This window comes from Tachysurus fulvidraco, chromosome 24 (genome assembly GCF_022655615.1).
Source record: "Tachysurus fulvidraco isolate hzauxx_2018 chromosome 24, HZAU_PFXX_2.0, whole genome shotgun sequence".
Classification (NCBI taxonomy): Eukaryota; Metazoa; Chordata; class Actinopteri; order Siluriformes; family Bagridae; genus Tachysurus; species Tachysurus fulvidraco.
In genome coordinates, this window is record NC_062541.1 from 1,275,900 (window position 1) to 1,288,399 (window position 12,500).

Consider the following 12,500-nt stretch of genomic DNA (forward strand, 5'->3'; position numbering starts at 1 on the left):
TCCCAGCCCTGTAACGAGCTGTAAAATTAGCTTTCTGCTTGTGAACGAGGGATTACTGCCACATTCCAACAGAGGAGTGAACGTCACTTTTAATGGAATGTTATAATGGTGAGGAATGAAGTAAAGAAGTCTCGGCTGAAGTTTTTTTTTGGGCGATGACAAAACCGGTGTGTGGTCTGATCACATTCCAGTCCGAGTGCCTGAGCGAGTCCGATCACAGAGGACTCTCGGGCGACTTCCACCGGCGCACAGCGGAATCGGTGTTCATGTTTCAGCGCTGCTTTGCCTCTGGTGTAATTCTGTGTGTGTGTTGAGGTGACCCTTTACCCCAGAGGTCTGAGTGCTGAGACTCCTTCATGAGGAACTGTTTAGTTCACGTTTTACAGTTACTTTACAGGCGCGCGCCGCAGGACTGCCCCTTTACTGTACAGGCGCGCGCCGCGGGACTGCCCCTTTACTGTACAGGCGCGCGCCGCAGGACTGCCCCTTTACAGTACAGGCGCGCGCCGCGGGACTGCCCCTTTACTGTACAGGCGCGCGCCGCGGGACTGCCCCTTTACTGTACAGGCGCGCGCCGCGGGACTGCCCCTTTACTGTACAGGCGCGCGCCGCAGGACTGCCCCTTTACTGTACAGGCGCATGCCGCGGGACTGCCCCTTTACTGTACAGGCGCATGCCGCGGGACTGCCCCTTTACTGTACAGCAGATTAAATCTCACTACATGATGCTGACTCGTCGTCACGTCTCATCTCTGTGTAGTTTGAGATGTTTAACAACCCTGATGATCCTGACTCAGTGACTGAACATGACTATAGTACTCTTACAATGATCCATCACACATGCATACACACACACACACACACACACACACACACACACGTTCAGCCGTTTATCTTTAGATTAGGTTTCCACTGGAGCATCACTGCATCTCACTGAGCTACAAGTGCAAACAATCTTTGTATGAATCCAACAGTTATAAGGAGTAAAGTAATAAAACATGACAACGAGAACTTTGTCCCAGCTTCACCTGTTCACATGGAGCTCACAGTGGGGACTCCATCACATCTCACACACATCTCACACACATCACACACCTGTTTGTGCAGTAAATTTATTTACACAGCACGCACACTCTCTCTCTCTCACACACACACACACACACGCACACACACCTGTTTGTGTTTACATTTATTTACACAGCACGCACACTCTCTCTCTCTCTCTCTCACACACACACACACACACACACACACACACACACACGCACGCACACACACCTGTTTGTGTTTACATTTATTTACCCAGCGCGAGTCCTTAAACCACTAGAAGGAGCTCCTAAACCACTGTGAGCTCTGACCGTGTCCTTCATCCTCTACACCTTCCATCTTAAACCCTTTGTTGTGTTTAGTCTGAACCTCAAGAGGTGTGTGTGTGTGTGTGTGTGCGGGCGCTCGTCCTCTTCTGTCGTCACGGTGATCTGGTGGTGGTGATAACGGACTAGAGAGCAGAACACAGGAAGTTTTGTTCTCACCCTGACCCTCCTCTTCCTGTTCCTAACCTGGGTGAAACTGGGGCAGTGGAACAGGTTCTCACGTCACTCAGGAGGAATTCCAGTCATGTGTTTATAATGCAGGGAGGAGAGAAGAACAGTTTCATAATCTGCTTCTCATAAACATCCATTCACACCAGATCTTTACAACTAAGGCGTTGAACCAAAGCCCTGCTGAGGGACGTTTATAGGAGGATAACTAAAGCCCGTGTGTGTCTTATTATTATTATTATTATTATTATTATTATTATTATTATTATTATAAAACACTTGCATTTATTTATTTATTTATTTTCTAAACGCTCCTCTAATAAACATCTCGTCTCTTTGAGCCGAACGTCTGCTGAAAGCTTTTATTTCTTTCTTCTGTTCACTTTTTATTTATTTCTCTCTAAAGGATTTTTATAATGTTGTTTTTTTTTCCCTCTTCCAGTTTCCGTCCAAGTCTCGTGTTGGAGGTGATGATCTGTGACGGACCAGGAGTGTGAAGAAGTTGTGATTGCTGTGGTATCAGTGGTATCAGAGTGGAGTTGATGGTGAAGATGGAGCCTCACAGTAACAGTACTCCTGCTGCGGTGGAGAAGTCTCCTCTCTCTGCGTTTAGACCCAGTCACTCTCGCAGCTGCAGCACCGGATCCTCTCGCCAGGTCAGTGTCCTGCTCTCGCGCTGCTCTCGGCCCTTCTCAGGACCTCCCAGAGCCTGATCACACTTTATTCTGAACTCCATGCAGAACTCCAGAGACTGGGAGGTGATGACCGACATCCAGTCCAACATCAGTCTGGAGAAGAACAGCATCCCGGGGATTTGTGAAGGACACCTGATGAAAAAGAGGAAGTATCCGCTTCAGGGATGGCACAAGGTGAGGGACACGCTGGGACAAACGATGGACGTCCTGTAGGACTGAGACACGCCGTTACTGTCACACACTCACTTCCTCCTCGATGTCTTTTTTGGTCTGTGTGTGTGTGTGCGGGGGGGGGGTCTGTGTGTGTGGGGTCGGTCTGTGTGTGTGTGTGTGAGGGGGTCGGTCTGTGTGGGGGGGGGTCTGGGGAGGGTCGGTCTGTGGGTGTGGGGGGTCTGTCTGTGGGTGTGGGGGGGTGGTCTGTGGGTCTGTGTGTGGGGGTCTGTCTGTGGGGGTGGTCTGTGTGTGGGGGTGTGTGTGTGTGTGTGTCTCGGTCGGTCTGTGTGTGGGGGTCTGTGTGTGTGTGTGTGGGGGGGTGAGTGTCTCGGTCGGTCTGTGTGTGTGTGTCTGTCTGTCGGTTGGTCTGTGTGTGTGTGTGTGTGTGTGTGTGTGTGATTTTATTTGCTGACTAGTTTTTCTTCCCCAGAGATACTTTATACTGGAGAAGGGGATCCTCATATATGCTAAATCTCATCAGGATGTGAGTCTCTTTATGTTTAGTCTCTTTATGTTTAGTCTCTTTATGTTTAGTCTCTTTATGTTTAGTCTCTTTATGTTTAGTCTCTTTATGTTTAGTCTCTTTATGTTTAGTCTCTTTATGTTTAGTCTCTTTATGTTTAGTCTCTTTATGTTCACTTCACTTTAATGTGTAACTCACGTTTGTGTCCTTCATCCTGCAGCTGATGAGGGGGAAGAACCACGGAGCTCTGGACGTCAGTCTCGCTGTGATGTCCGTCAACAAGAAGTCCAGACGGATCGACCTGGACGCAGGAGACACCCTGCTGCACTTAAAGGTGTGTTCACCTGTCAGGCTGTGTGTGTGTGTGTGTGAGTGTGTGTGTGTGTGTGTGTTTGTGTTGATAATTAAGTATGTATCTACTAAGCAGTGTGTGTTCTGTCTTCAGGCTAAAAGTCAGGAGATCTTCTACATCTGGATGACCAAACTGACTGCCCACCGCGTCTATAAGAAGAACGAGGCTCTGAGTGTCCATCGTGGTGTTCTTCAGGCTCTCTCAGCAGGAAACGGCAGCACGCTGTCCAGCATGGCCACGTTCGCTCAGATGAACAGAGACATGAGGGACACGGTGAGGACACGTCTCATGTCATCAGCACAGTTTGTGTCCCTGTGTTTCTACATGATCTTTAATGGTCTTGGTTTCTCTCTGCAGCCTCCTCAGTTCCAGAGTCCCTTCCAACCTGCTCCGTCAGATTCTCCGTCTCTGTCCTCGTCGCGGCTCAACAATAAAGTCTCTGCCTGGCTTCAGCAAACGCAGCGGGCTAACGCCTGCCAACAAGGTTTAACTCCTCCTCCTCCTCCTCTTCCTCCTCCTCCTCCTCTTCACATAACGTGTCATGTCATTCTGTTTTCTGCTCACTTTTAGATCCCTCCATGACTTTAATCAACAATTTTTAAAATTGATGTATACTTATTTAATTAATTTAAGAGTGTGTGTGTGTGTGTGTGTGTGTGTGAGAACACGGCCTTCTCACTGTGACCTTTGACCCCTGCAGAGCTGGCTCGCTGTCAGCTGGACCTGGCTGAACTCGGACGTCTTATCCAGATGTTGCACTTACTGGAGGCAGATCTGAGCAATCCGATCTCCAACAAGGACCTGGAGAAGAGGATCAGCATGCAGGTGAGAGACGGTGTCCTCTCTCTCTCTCTCTCTCACACACACACACACACACACACACACAACCCAAAAAGGCACAAGTTATTTATGTGTGTGTGTGTGTGTGTGTGTGTCCATGTTAGAATCTGACTCTGGAGAAGCCAAAGAAGAAGGTGGGGAAAGTTTGGGGTCACAGTCGCACCATGTCACATGGGATGGTGAGTGACGTCTGTTCTGTCATCAGATTAAATACACCATAACTTACTATCACCTCTTTATTAAAGATCTCTTCCCCCCCCCCCCCCGTATACTCACTCATGCTCTCCTCTCAGCTTCCTGTCAGTAATCAAATCAGCAAATTCTCCTCGTCCTCTGGTCTTGGTTCGTCTCTTCAGTCCATCCCAGATTATGTTTACTCTCAGCTGTCTACACCACGCTGCACCTCACCTGAGGGGAAGAAACTCCAGCAGGACATCCATGTTGTGTCCCAGAGACGTGAGTTCACTAATCACACGTTACACACGAACCCTGGACCTACATCAGTGACCTAACCTGTGCTCTGTGTGTGTGTGTCTGTGGGTCCCATATCTGTCTCTGTGTGTGTGTGTGGTTAGTCCACACATGTCTGAAATCCATCCACGAGATGTTGTCTTTGGAGCGTGAGCGTCTCACACAGGCGTGGACAGGACCGGACCTGCGTCAGTCCACCTCAGACCAGCTGGCGTCTCTGTGCACCACACTATCTGAGGTCAGCGTCCACACATCACTCCTCCTTTACTTTCCCTGTTTATCCTCACAGCTTATTTACATTTCACCAAAAACTCCACTCAAACTTCGAGAGCTGAAAAAGTCTTAAATGACCTGAAGCTAAAGCCTCGTGCTGTTAACTCCATGTCCTTTTACAGGGGGCCATTACTTTTACCCCTAAACTTGAGTCCTGGTCTACTTTTGGCATGTCTCTCTCTCAGGATGATGATGATGATGATGATGATGATTTTGGAGTGTGATTGATCCGATCCGAGCTTCCTGTCCGCGTCTCTGTATGATGTCACTTTGTAGAAGCCAACGTTCTGTTGTAATATTTAAGCTTGGACACATTTACCAACAGTAACCCCTGCTAGGGCTTTAAAGCCACATGCACCAAATACAGATATGTCGTAGTTCCTGCTCTGAAGTTTGTTGTTATTACTTTTCTAAGCGATCCGAGTACCGGTACTTCTGGTACCGGGTCTCAAATTGGCCTTTTATTCCCATAGACTCCCATTATAACATTTGGAGGTTTATAACTCTGAAGCTTTCGAACTCTCTACACCAAACTGGACCAGATCCTTTAGGGTGAGACTCTGTACAAAGGTTTATACTGGTGTACCGACCGGCCTTCCGGTTGTGCCGTAGCCCCGCCCACAAAAATGCAAAACCAAAAAACTTTTTACAACATGGACACGTGACACATCAGAACGCTCAGAACAATGAGGGGAACTTCCTCACGGGTATTCTGGTGACGTCACGCGCTCGTCTCCACTTGCCTCCAAATGTTTTGGCACCCTAGCTTTCTGTCCACTTGCCTCCAAACGTAACTCCGATCCTTATGTCCACTCGCCTCCAAAAAACACCGGCCTTTGTGAATGTCAAAGCTTTGCTTTGTCAAAGCCGACATCAAAGTGTGTTGTGACGAACTTTACAGATTTTGTTTTCTTCTGTAAAATGTAGAAACCTACGAGTTCCAGACGAATTCCTTTGTGCGCTAAAGGAAACATATTTAGGGGAAATTCATGCTTTACTTCCTGCATTATCTGGACTCTGACGCCTGTCTGCTTAGGGAAGAAAAGGATGATCAGACTGGTTTTGTGTGTGTGTGTGTGTGTGTGTGTGTGTGTGTGTGTGTGTGTGTGTGTGTGGTAAATGTAAAAAATGTAAAGCATGCAGCCGGATCACCCAGAAAGTGTTGACTGAAGTGTGTTGGTTTCTGCTGACTCCTAAACACACACTGAACTTTTTTATCCATGTAGAAGTTCAGATGTATTTTACAGGATTACACACTCCCCCCCCCCCCACCCACACACACACACACCCCGGTGTAAGTTTATAACTTGTGATCAGCTGGACGATATGTGACCCCCTCTCCCTTTTCTACACGAAGTAAATGTGATTCAGGTTCCTGATATAAAACGTGCCGTATGTGGGCGGGGTTAAAGATATTATAAATACTCGTGATCGTGGTGTCGTGACTCATTAAATGTTTGTCTCTCCAGCTGGAGCTGCAGTCTCATCACACTAAAGTCCACTCGGTGTCTCTGTCCTCCGATTCGTCCGAGGAGTCGTTCTGCACCGTGAGACAGGATCAGGTGAGCTCTCGCTTCTCTTGTGTACAGAATGATCTGACATGAGGATGAGGAGGAGGAGGATGATGATGATGGTTCTAGTGTTCAGGTGAACATGATCAGTTCAGGTCAATAACATGAGTAATAAATAATGAGCGTGAGTAATTAACACTGTTTATTTAATGCTGTAGATGGTTGCTAACGTGTTGGTTTGTGTTCAGGTTAATGTTCATTTCCTCGCCAGCCTCTTTACTGACAGTAAGGAAATGTACTTGTGTTACTGAGAGAGCGAACGTCACTGTCTGACTGATGACACTTTATTTATTAAATCTGTTCATCGTCAGTGGAGTGTTAAGTACACGTCGGTGTGAACGAGCTGTTACTATAGAAACAATAATGTATCGGCGAGTACATTAATATAAAGCTGCTGTACAGTCAGAGCTGCTGTTAGAGAGAATTAATCATCACCTGATGACCAATCAGAGCGCAGCAGCTCTGTGGTGACGAACATCATAAAGCTCATGTTGTTAAAGGCTCAGATCATCACACACTCTGGTTCCTGATCTGCTGGGAAATGTGAAGGAGCTCCGAACCTTATAAGATTTGTGATGTTTTACCTCAGAGCTGCGAGTCACGCAGCCGCCTGTCCGTCGCCGAGTCCATGGCCGAATATTTCGACGCCTACGAGCACATCGTGTCCGAGAGCTTATCGGAAAACGAGGCTTCTGACGAGTCAGGATTGAGTGACGTTACCACCAGCAACTCTGAGGCAGAAGAAGGACAAGGTACCTGGTTAGATAAAGTGTGAGGATGTGACCAGTTACAGACCGGTTCTGACTCTAAACTATTCTGTCCTCTTTATTATCCTGTCCGTCTGTGTCCTGTGGTGTAGCGGAGTTGAGGATGAACTACAGGACGAGTGTGTCCACCGCTCCGGACGTCCCCTCCACTGTCCCGAAGGAGACGGGCCGCCGCACGGTGCTTCCTGCTCGCTGCACCGATAACAGCCACATCGGCATTCTCTCCATCCTCTACAACAACATCGGGAAAGACCTGTCTCGCGTCTCCATGCCCGTCGCCCTCAACGAGCCGCTCAACTTCCTGCAGCGCGTCAGCGAGGAGCTCGAGTACGCCGAACTGCTGGACATCGCCAACCACACCGATGACCCCTATGAGAGAATGGTACGATCCAGTATGATTGTGTGAATGAATCGGTTACAGAATCATCTCAACTGATTCATCTCAGCCTATTGAGTTTCAGCTGATTTAAAGATTCAGTTTGGTTTGGGATCCTTTACCATTCTGTAGGATTCAGTGTTAGTATTTAATAGCTGTGGTGTTTAATTGTGTTGTGTAGAATGTGATGCGACTCACTAGTTATATTCTTCTTTATACAGTGATGCCTCGAGATACGAGTGCTTTGACGTACGAATTTTTTGAAATACAAGCATCCGAGCCGCCGAAACAAAGTTCCCCAACGACCACGTGTGCTCTGTTCCCCTCCGCTTCCCGCGTCTCACTCGGTTAAAGCCGCCTTCACACTGCACGCGACAAACGCCGGCCGATAAAACGGAAGTCATTCATTTCCTATGGAGAGTCGCGAAGGTGCTGCGTGAGGTGCCGACCATCCGCGCATCCGTAATGTTCTGCGATCGTAATGTTCGGTAACTTGTGCGACTTCACCGCAGCCGATAAGCCGACCGGACGGGTTTGTTATCATTAAAACGACCGGCAGATGTTAGTGAGGAAAGAGTGACAACAGGCAAAAACAAGGGAAGAGAAAAGCGTTGAAGAAAATGAAGCAAAATTAATGTAAAGAAAACAGAAATTGTAGCAATTAAGTTTAGTTACGTTAAAATAATTTCAGTTAAGTTCGTTAATGTTAGTGAAGTTTAGTTAAGTTCCATTTAAGTGTAAAGTAGCATTGAGTGTACAGCAGTGAGTAAGTGACCGAAAGTGAAAGTGTAATTCCTCCTAACTCCTCCGCCTGTTTGCTCCTCCGCCTGTTTACTCCTCCCTCAACCTCTGTGCGCAGCTTCCGTAACGTAAAACAGTTTATTTAACATTCTCTTTTATTACTGTATGTTTTATACAATATTTGTTGTTTATATATACAGTACTGAACACTTGTATACATACAGGGACTGAACATTTATATACATACAGGGACTGAACACTTCATATTCAAAACACAAACAGAACAACTGGAGTGTTTTTGCGAGCTAACGGATTAATGGGATTTCAATTAATTTAAATGGAACATTTGCTTTGAGATACGCACGGAGTCAGGGAACGAATTAAACTCGTATCTCGAGGCGTTACTGTACTTTGTATTATGTATAAAAGCTTGACTTATTGGTTAGAATTTATTAAAAAGGAAAAATGCAAACAAACTTTTTTTTTTATTTTAACTGTGTGTGTGTGTGTGTGTGTGTGTGTGTGTGTGTGTGATCCAGGTGTACATGGCAGTGTTCTCCATCTCAGGATATGCTTGGGCCTCATGGAGGAACCGCTACAAGCCTGTTAACCCAGTGTTAGGAGAGACGTATGAGAGCATCAGAGAGGACCGCGGCTTCCGCTACGTCGCTGAGCAGGTAGAGAACTCTGAAGTAACTCCCTCAGTACTTCCTGCTGTTTGTGCAGTGGTGTAAATGTAGATCCTGATGTGTGTGTGTGTGTGTGTGTTGTAGGTTAGTCATCACCCTCCTGTGTCTGCTTGTCACGCAGAGTCCGAGAACTTCACCTTTTGGCAAGGTGTGTGTTTAACCTGTGATTAATAGCTCACAGGTTCATAACTGCTGATCTGTGTGTGTATAAAGATGAAAACATTGTGTGTGTGTGTGTGTGTGTGTGTGTTTCTCCTTCTTCTAGATCAAAGATGGAAGTATAAATTCTGGGGAAAGTCTGTAGAGATCATCTCCTCTGGGCTGGTGAACGTGTCTCTGCCGAGGTCAGAAGTTTTACTGTTTACTTTGGTTCATATAGATGTGAAGTTATGACACTTAAGTTAGTGTTGGTTTGTGCTGAATTAATCTAGAACTATCTAAACAAACGGTAGGGGGCAGAGTGGAGGCGGGGCAGAGTGGAGGCGGGGCAGCATGTGTTTGATGGCGAGTTCCTGTGTGTGTTACAGATACGGAGATCATTACCAGTGGAATAAAGCAGTGACCTGCATACACAATGTGTTCAGTCAGCAGCGCTGGCTCGAGCACTACGGTGACGTCGTCATCCAGAACCTGAAGAGTGACGTCTGCTCCTGCAAACTGACCTTTGTGAAGGTGTGTAATGTCTCTCACTCTCACTCACTCACACACACACACACACACACACACACACACACACACACACACACACAGCATATTACAAACACGCAGGTTATAATCACAAGCTCTGACTTTATCCCTGCTCTTCTTCAGTCTCGCTACGGTGACGGAGAAAATAAAAACGAGGTCCAGGGTGTGGTTCTGGACCAGGCGGGGAAGGTGGTGCATCGTTTCGGTGGCTCGTGGCATGAAGGCATCTTTTGTGACACACTATCCAGCCCCCAGTGCCTCTGGAAGCCCAGTGAGTGTCATGACTGAGTGTTGTGGTGTAAAAAAACACTTGGTTACTCAAATATACCTGCTTGTTTCTATAGCAACAGCTGCTGATGTAACATTTAACATGTTAACAATCTTCGGTCCTGTGTTGATCTGTGATGTGTCCTGTTCTCTAATCCACAGATCCTCAGCCTGAAGATTATTTTGAGTATTATGGGTTCTCTCGTTATGCCAGAGAACTAAACGAGCTCACACCTGAACTGAAGGCTGTCCTGCCCCCTACAGACACGCGCTTCCGCCCGGACCAGAGGTGTGTGTGTGTGTGTGTAACAGGGTGGTGCAACTCAACGGCTTCCTCCATCTTGGCTTTTCTGAACACTTTGAATACTGTAGTGTGTTCGAGTCCTTACGTTGTAATGGAGCAGAGTTTGTGTAGGGGGAGGGTGAAGGGGCGTGGCTTATGGGACACAGTTTATATACAAGTTCCACCGAATCATTTCCTAATCTTTTTTCTTTTCCCCAGACTTCTCGAGAACGGAAAAGTGGCTGAAGCGGATAAGCGTAAGGACGAGGTGGAGGAGAAACAAAGGGAACGGAGGAAAGAACTGGCTAAGAGAGGAGAGGAACACATCCCTCGTTTCTTCAGGTGAGTATTGTGTTTATTATTAGTGGTGTTGGTTTTATAGAGACGAGCATGAGCAGGTATGAGCTAATCTAGCTACTGCTTTATACAATGCCCTAAAATCTCCTGAATGTTTTTTTTCTTCTTCTTTTCAGGAAAACGGTGGACGACTCGGGCCGAGAGGTTTGGGTGTCTAACGCGACGTACTGGAGGATCAGAGAGGATCCCGGATTTGCAAACACTGATAATCTGGAGTTGTGGTGAAGTCAACAGAAGAACATTTATTTATTTTTTTAAAAATGAAGTGCAATATGCATCACTCCTCCTGAATCGTTTGTGGACCGCTGAATCGATTCTGATTCACGTGATTGGATTTGATTGATTAGTATCCGAGTGCTGACTGGAGCGGGCGGAGATTCGGCGTGACGATGAGCCGTGAGCGTTCGTGGTGACGACGCCTGCGAGGAGCAAGTGATTACTGATATATTTATTTATTTAGATGATGCTCCTTGTTGTCTCTCCCCTCATCAGTCAGCGTTAAGACACTGACTTGTATTCCAACTTTCTTTAAAACATTTTACTTTTTTATGAGATGTTTTATTTAAAATTGTCCTGTACTATAAAGATTATTTTGGGTGTTTTCACTGAAGTCCTGTAACTGACACAGGAATCCTGAATGAGTGGTGGTGATGATGCACATTTGAACACATCTGACCTAAATTGTGTGTGTGTGTGTGTGTGTGTGTGTGTGTGTGTGCTTGCTCTGCAGGCCAAAGGAAAAGAGACGTGTGTGTGTAGTAAAGATTCTCTGACTGTAGAAAGGCGTTTGTAATTATACACAATGAACTGAATAAAAATGAGGGAGAAATAAACGAAGACCGATTTGATGTGTGGTGGTTTTTTTTTTTTGGCTGATAATGTTTTAATGCACTCTAGCTATTTGTGCACATGCTGTGATGTGATGTGCAGAAGTTAGTACACCCCTTGGCCTCTTGCAGGTTAATACGTAAGTGTTAGCTGTTAGCTTTGATGCTCACTGTACTCACTGCTGATATTACTGTGGTATTACCAATGTAGACCAGCCAGCTGTTTAAACCCTTCTTTTTATTGGAAATGTACTCATATGTTCATGTACATGGTGTTGGTCATCCTCGATCTTACATATAACTTGTTTATGTTTATCTACTACAATCTAGGGGTTTTGATCTAAACCCTGCAGGGTGTTGAGCTTAACAGCTGATTAATAAACCACACCCACAGTAAAAAAAAAGGGGGTTTTCAGCCCTGAGATGCTCCTGTTTAATAGCCTGTCGGTTTGTGACCTTCCCAATATGGCGGCCGCGGGCAGCAGCTAACACACCGCGGCTAGTCTGCAATGCGGCTCCTGTAGGATTATTAATGAACCGGGGCAAGGGGGCGGGGTTTAGCGGCGCGTGCGTGATGGAGATTTGTGACCTACACTCGATTTGGACTTCGGTGTGTAGCGCGCGCGCGCTGGCTGTCGGTGCGATTGATGATTAAACCGGAAGACGCGGTGGGTGACGGAGCGCGAGACTCTGAGCACCGTGAGTACAACACGGGATCTCATCTAACGTCACAGTTTAAAGCTTTACACAGGACGCGGGAATGTGCTAGTGATTTTACACACACACACACACACACACACACACACACACACACTGACAGAGACATGCGCATACACTGACACACACACACATTGCCACTAACACACACACACACTGACTCACAGAGACATGCGCACACATTGCCACTAACACACACACACACTGACTCACAGAGACATGCGCACACATTGCCACTAACACACACATACTGACACACACTGACACACACTGACACACACACACACACTGACTTACAGAGACATGCGCACACATACACTGACACATACACTGACACACACACACATTGCCACTAACACACACATACTGAC

At 46.7% G+C, this 12,500-nt stretch overlaps 2 protein-coding genes across 3 annotated transcripts in view; both read left to right on the forward strand.

Moving 5' to 3' along the window:
- LOC113649631 (oxysterol-binding protein-related protein 6-like) overlaps positions 1 to 11,433 on the forward strand; it is a 12,795-nt gene extending 1,362 nt beyond the window's left edge. Inside the window, exons 2-22 of the mRNA XM_027157517.2 lie at positions 1,983 to 2,196; positions 2,281 to 2,409; positions 2,879 to 2,932; positions 3,132 to 3,245; positions 3,357 to 3,536; positions 3,621 to 3,747; positions 3,964 to 4,088; positions 4,208 to 4,282; positions 4,397 to 4,559; positions 4,679 to 4,812; positions 6,317 to 6,409; positions 7,008 to 7,170; positions 7,278 to 7,567; positions 8,842 to 8,979; positions 9,076 to 9,139; positions 9,257 to 9,335; positions 9,519 to 9,663; positions 9,802 to 9,949; positions 10,108 to 10,234; positions 10,448 to 10,570; positions 10,702 to 11,433. Of these exons, the coding sequence (XP_027013318.2) occupies positions 2,083 to 2,196; positions 2,281 to 2,409; positions 2,879 to 2,932; positions 3,132 to 3,245; positions 3,357 to 3,536; positions 3,621 to 3,747; positions 3,964 to 4,088; positions 4,208 to 4,282; positions 4,397 to 4,559; positions 4,679 to 4,812; positions 6,317 to 6,409; positions 7,008 to 7,170; positions 7,278 to 7,567; positions 8,842 to 8,979; positions 9,076 to 9,139; positions 9,257 to 9,335; positions 9,519 to 9,663; positions 9,802 to 9,949; positions 10,108 to 10,234; positions 10,448 to 10,570; positions 10,702 to 10,810 (2,694 nt within the window). The 5' untranslated portion in view covers positions 1,983 to 2,082 and the 3' untranslated portion in view covers positions 10,811 to 11,433. The remainder of the gene's footprint in view (positions 1 to 1,982; positions 2,197 to 2,280; positions 2,410 to 2,878; positions 2,933 to 3,131; positions 3,246 to 3,356; positions 3,537 to 3,620; positions 3,748 to 3,963; positions 4,089 to 4,207; positions 4,283 to 4,396; positions 4,560 to 4,678; positions 4,813 to 6,316; positions 6,410 to 7,007; positions 7,171 to 7,277; positions 7,568 to 8,841; positions 8,980 to 9,075; positions 9,140 to 9,256; positions 9,336 to 9,518; positions 9,664 to 9,801; positions 9,950 to 10,107; positions 10,235 to 10,447; positions 10,571 to 10,701) is intronic.
- Positions 11,434 to 11,872: 439 nt separating this feature from the next.
- The window catches only part of LOC113649556 (TANK-binding kinase 1-binding protein 1-like), a 12,453-nt gene continuing 11,825 nt past the window's right edge, over positions 11,873 to 12,500 (forward strand). Inside the window, exon 1 of one of the 2 annotated variants that reach the window (XM_027157387.2) lies at positions 11,873 to 12,111. The gene's annotated coding sequence lies outside the window, so the exon portion shown is untranslated. The remainder of the gene's footprint in view (positions 12,112 to 12,500) is intronic. The other variant, XM_047807818.1, reaches the window with a different exon arrangement.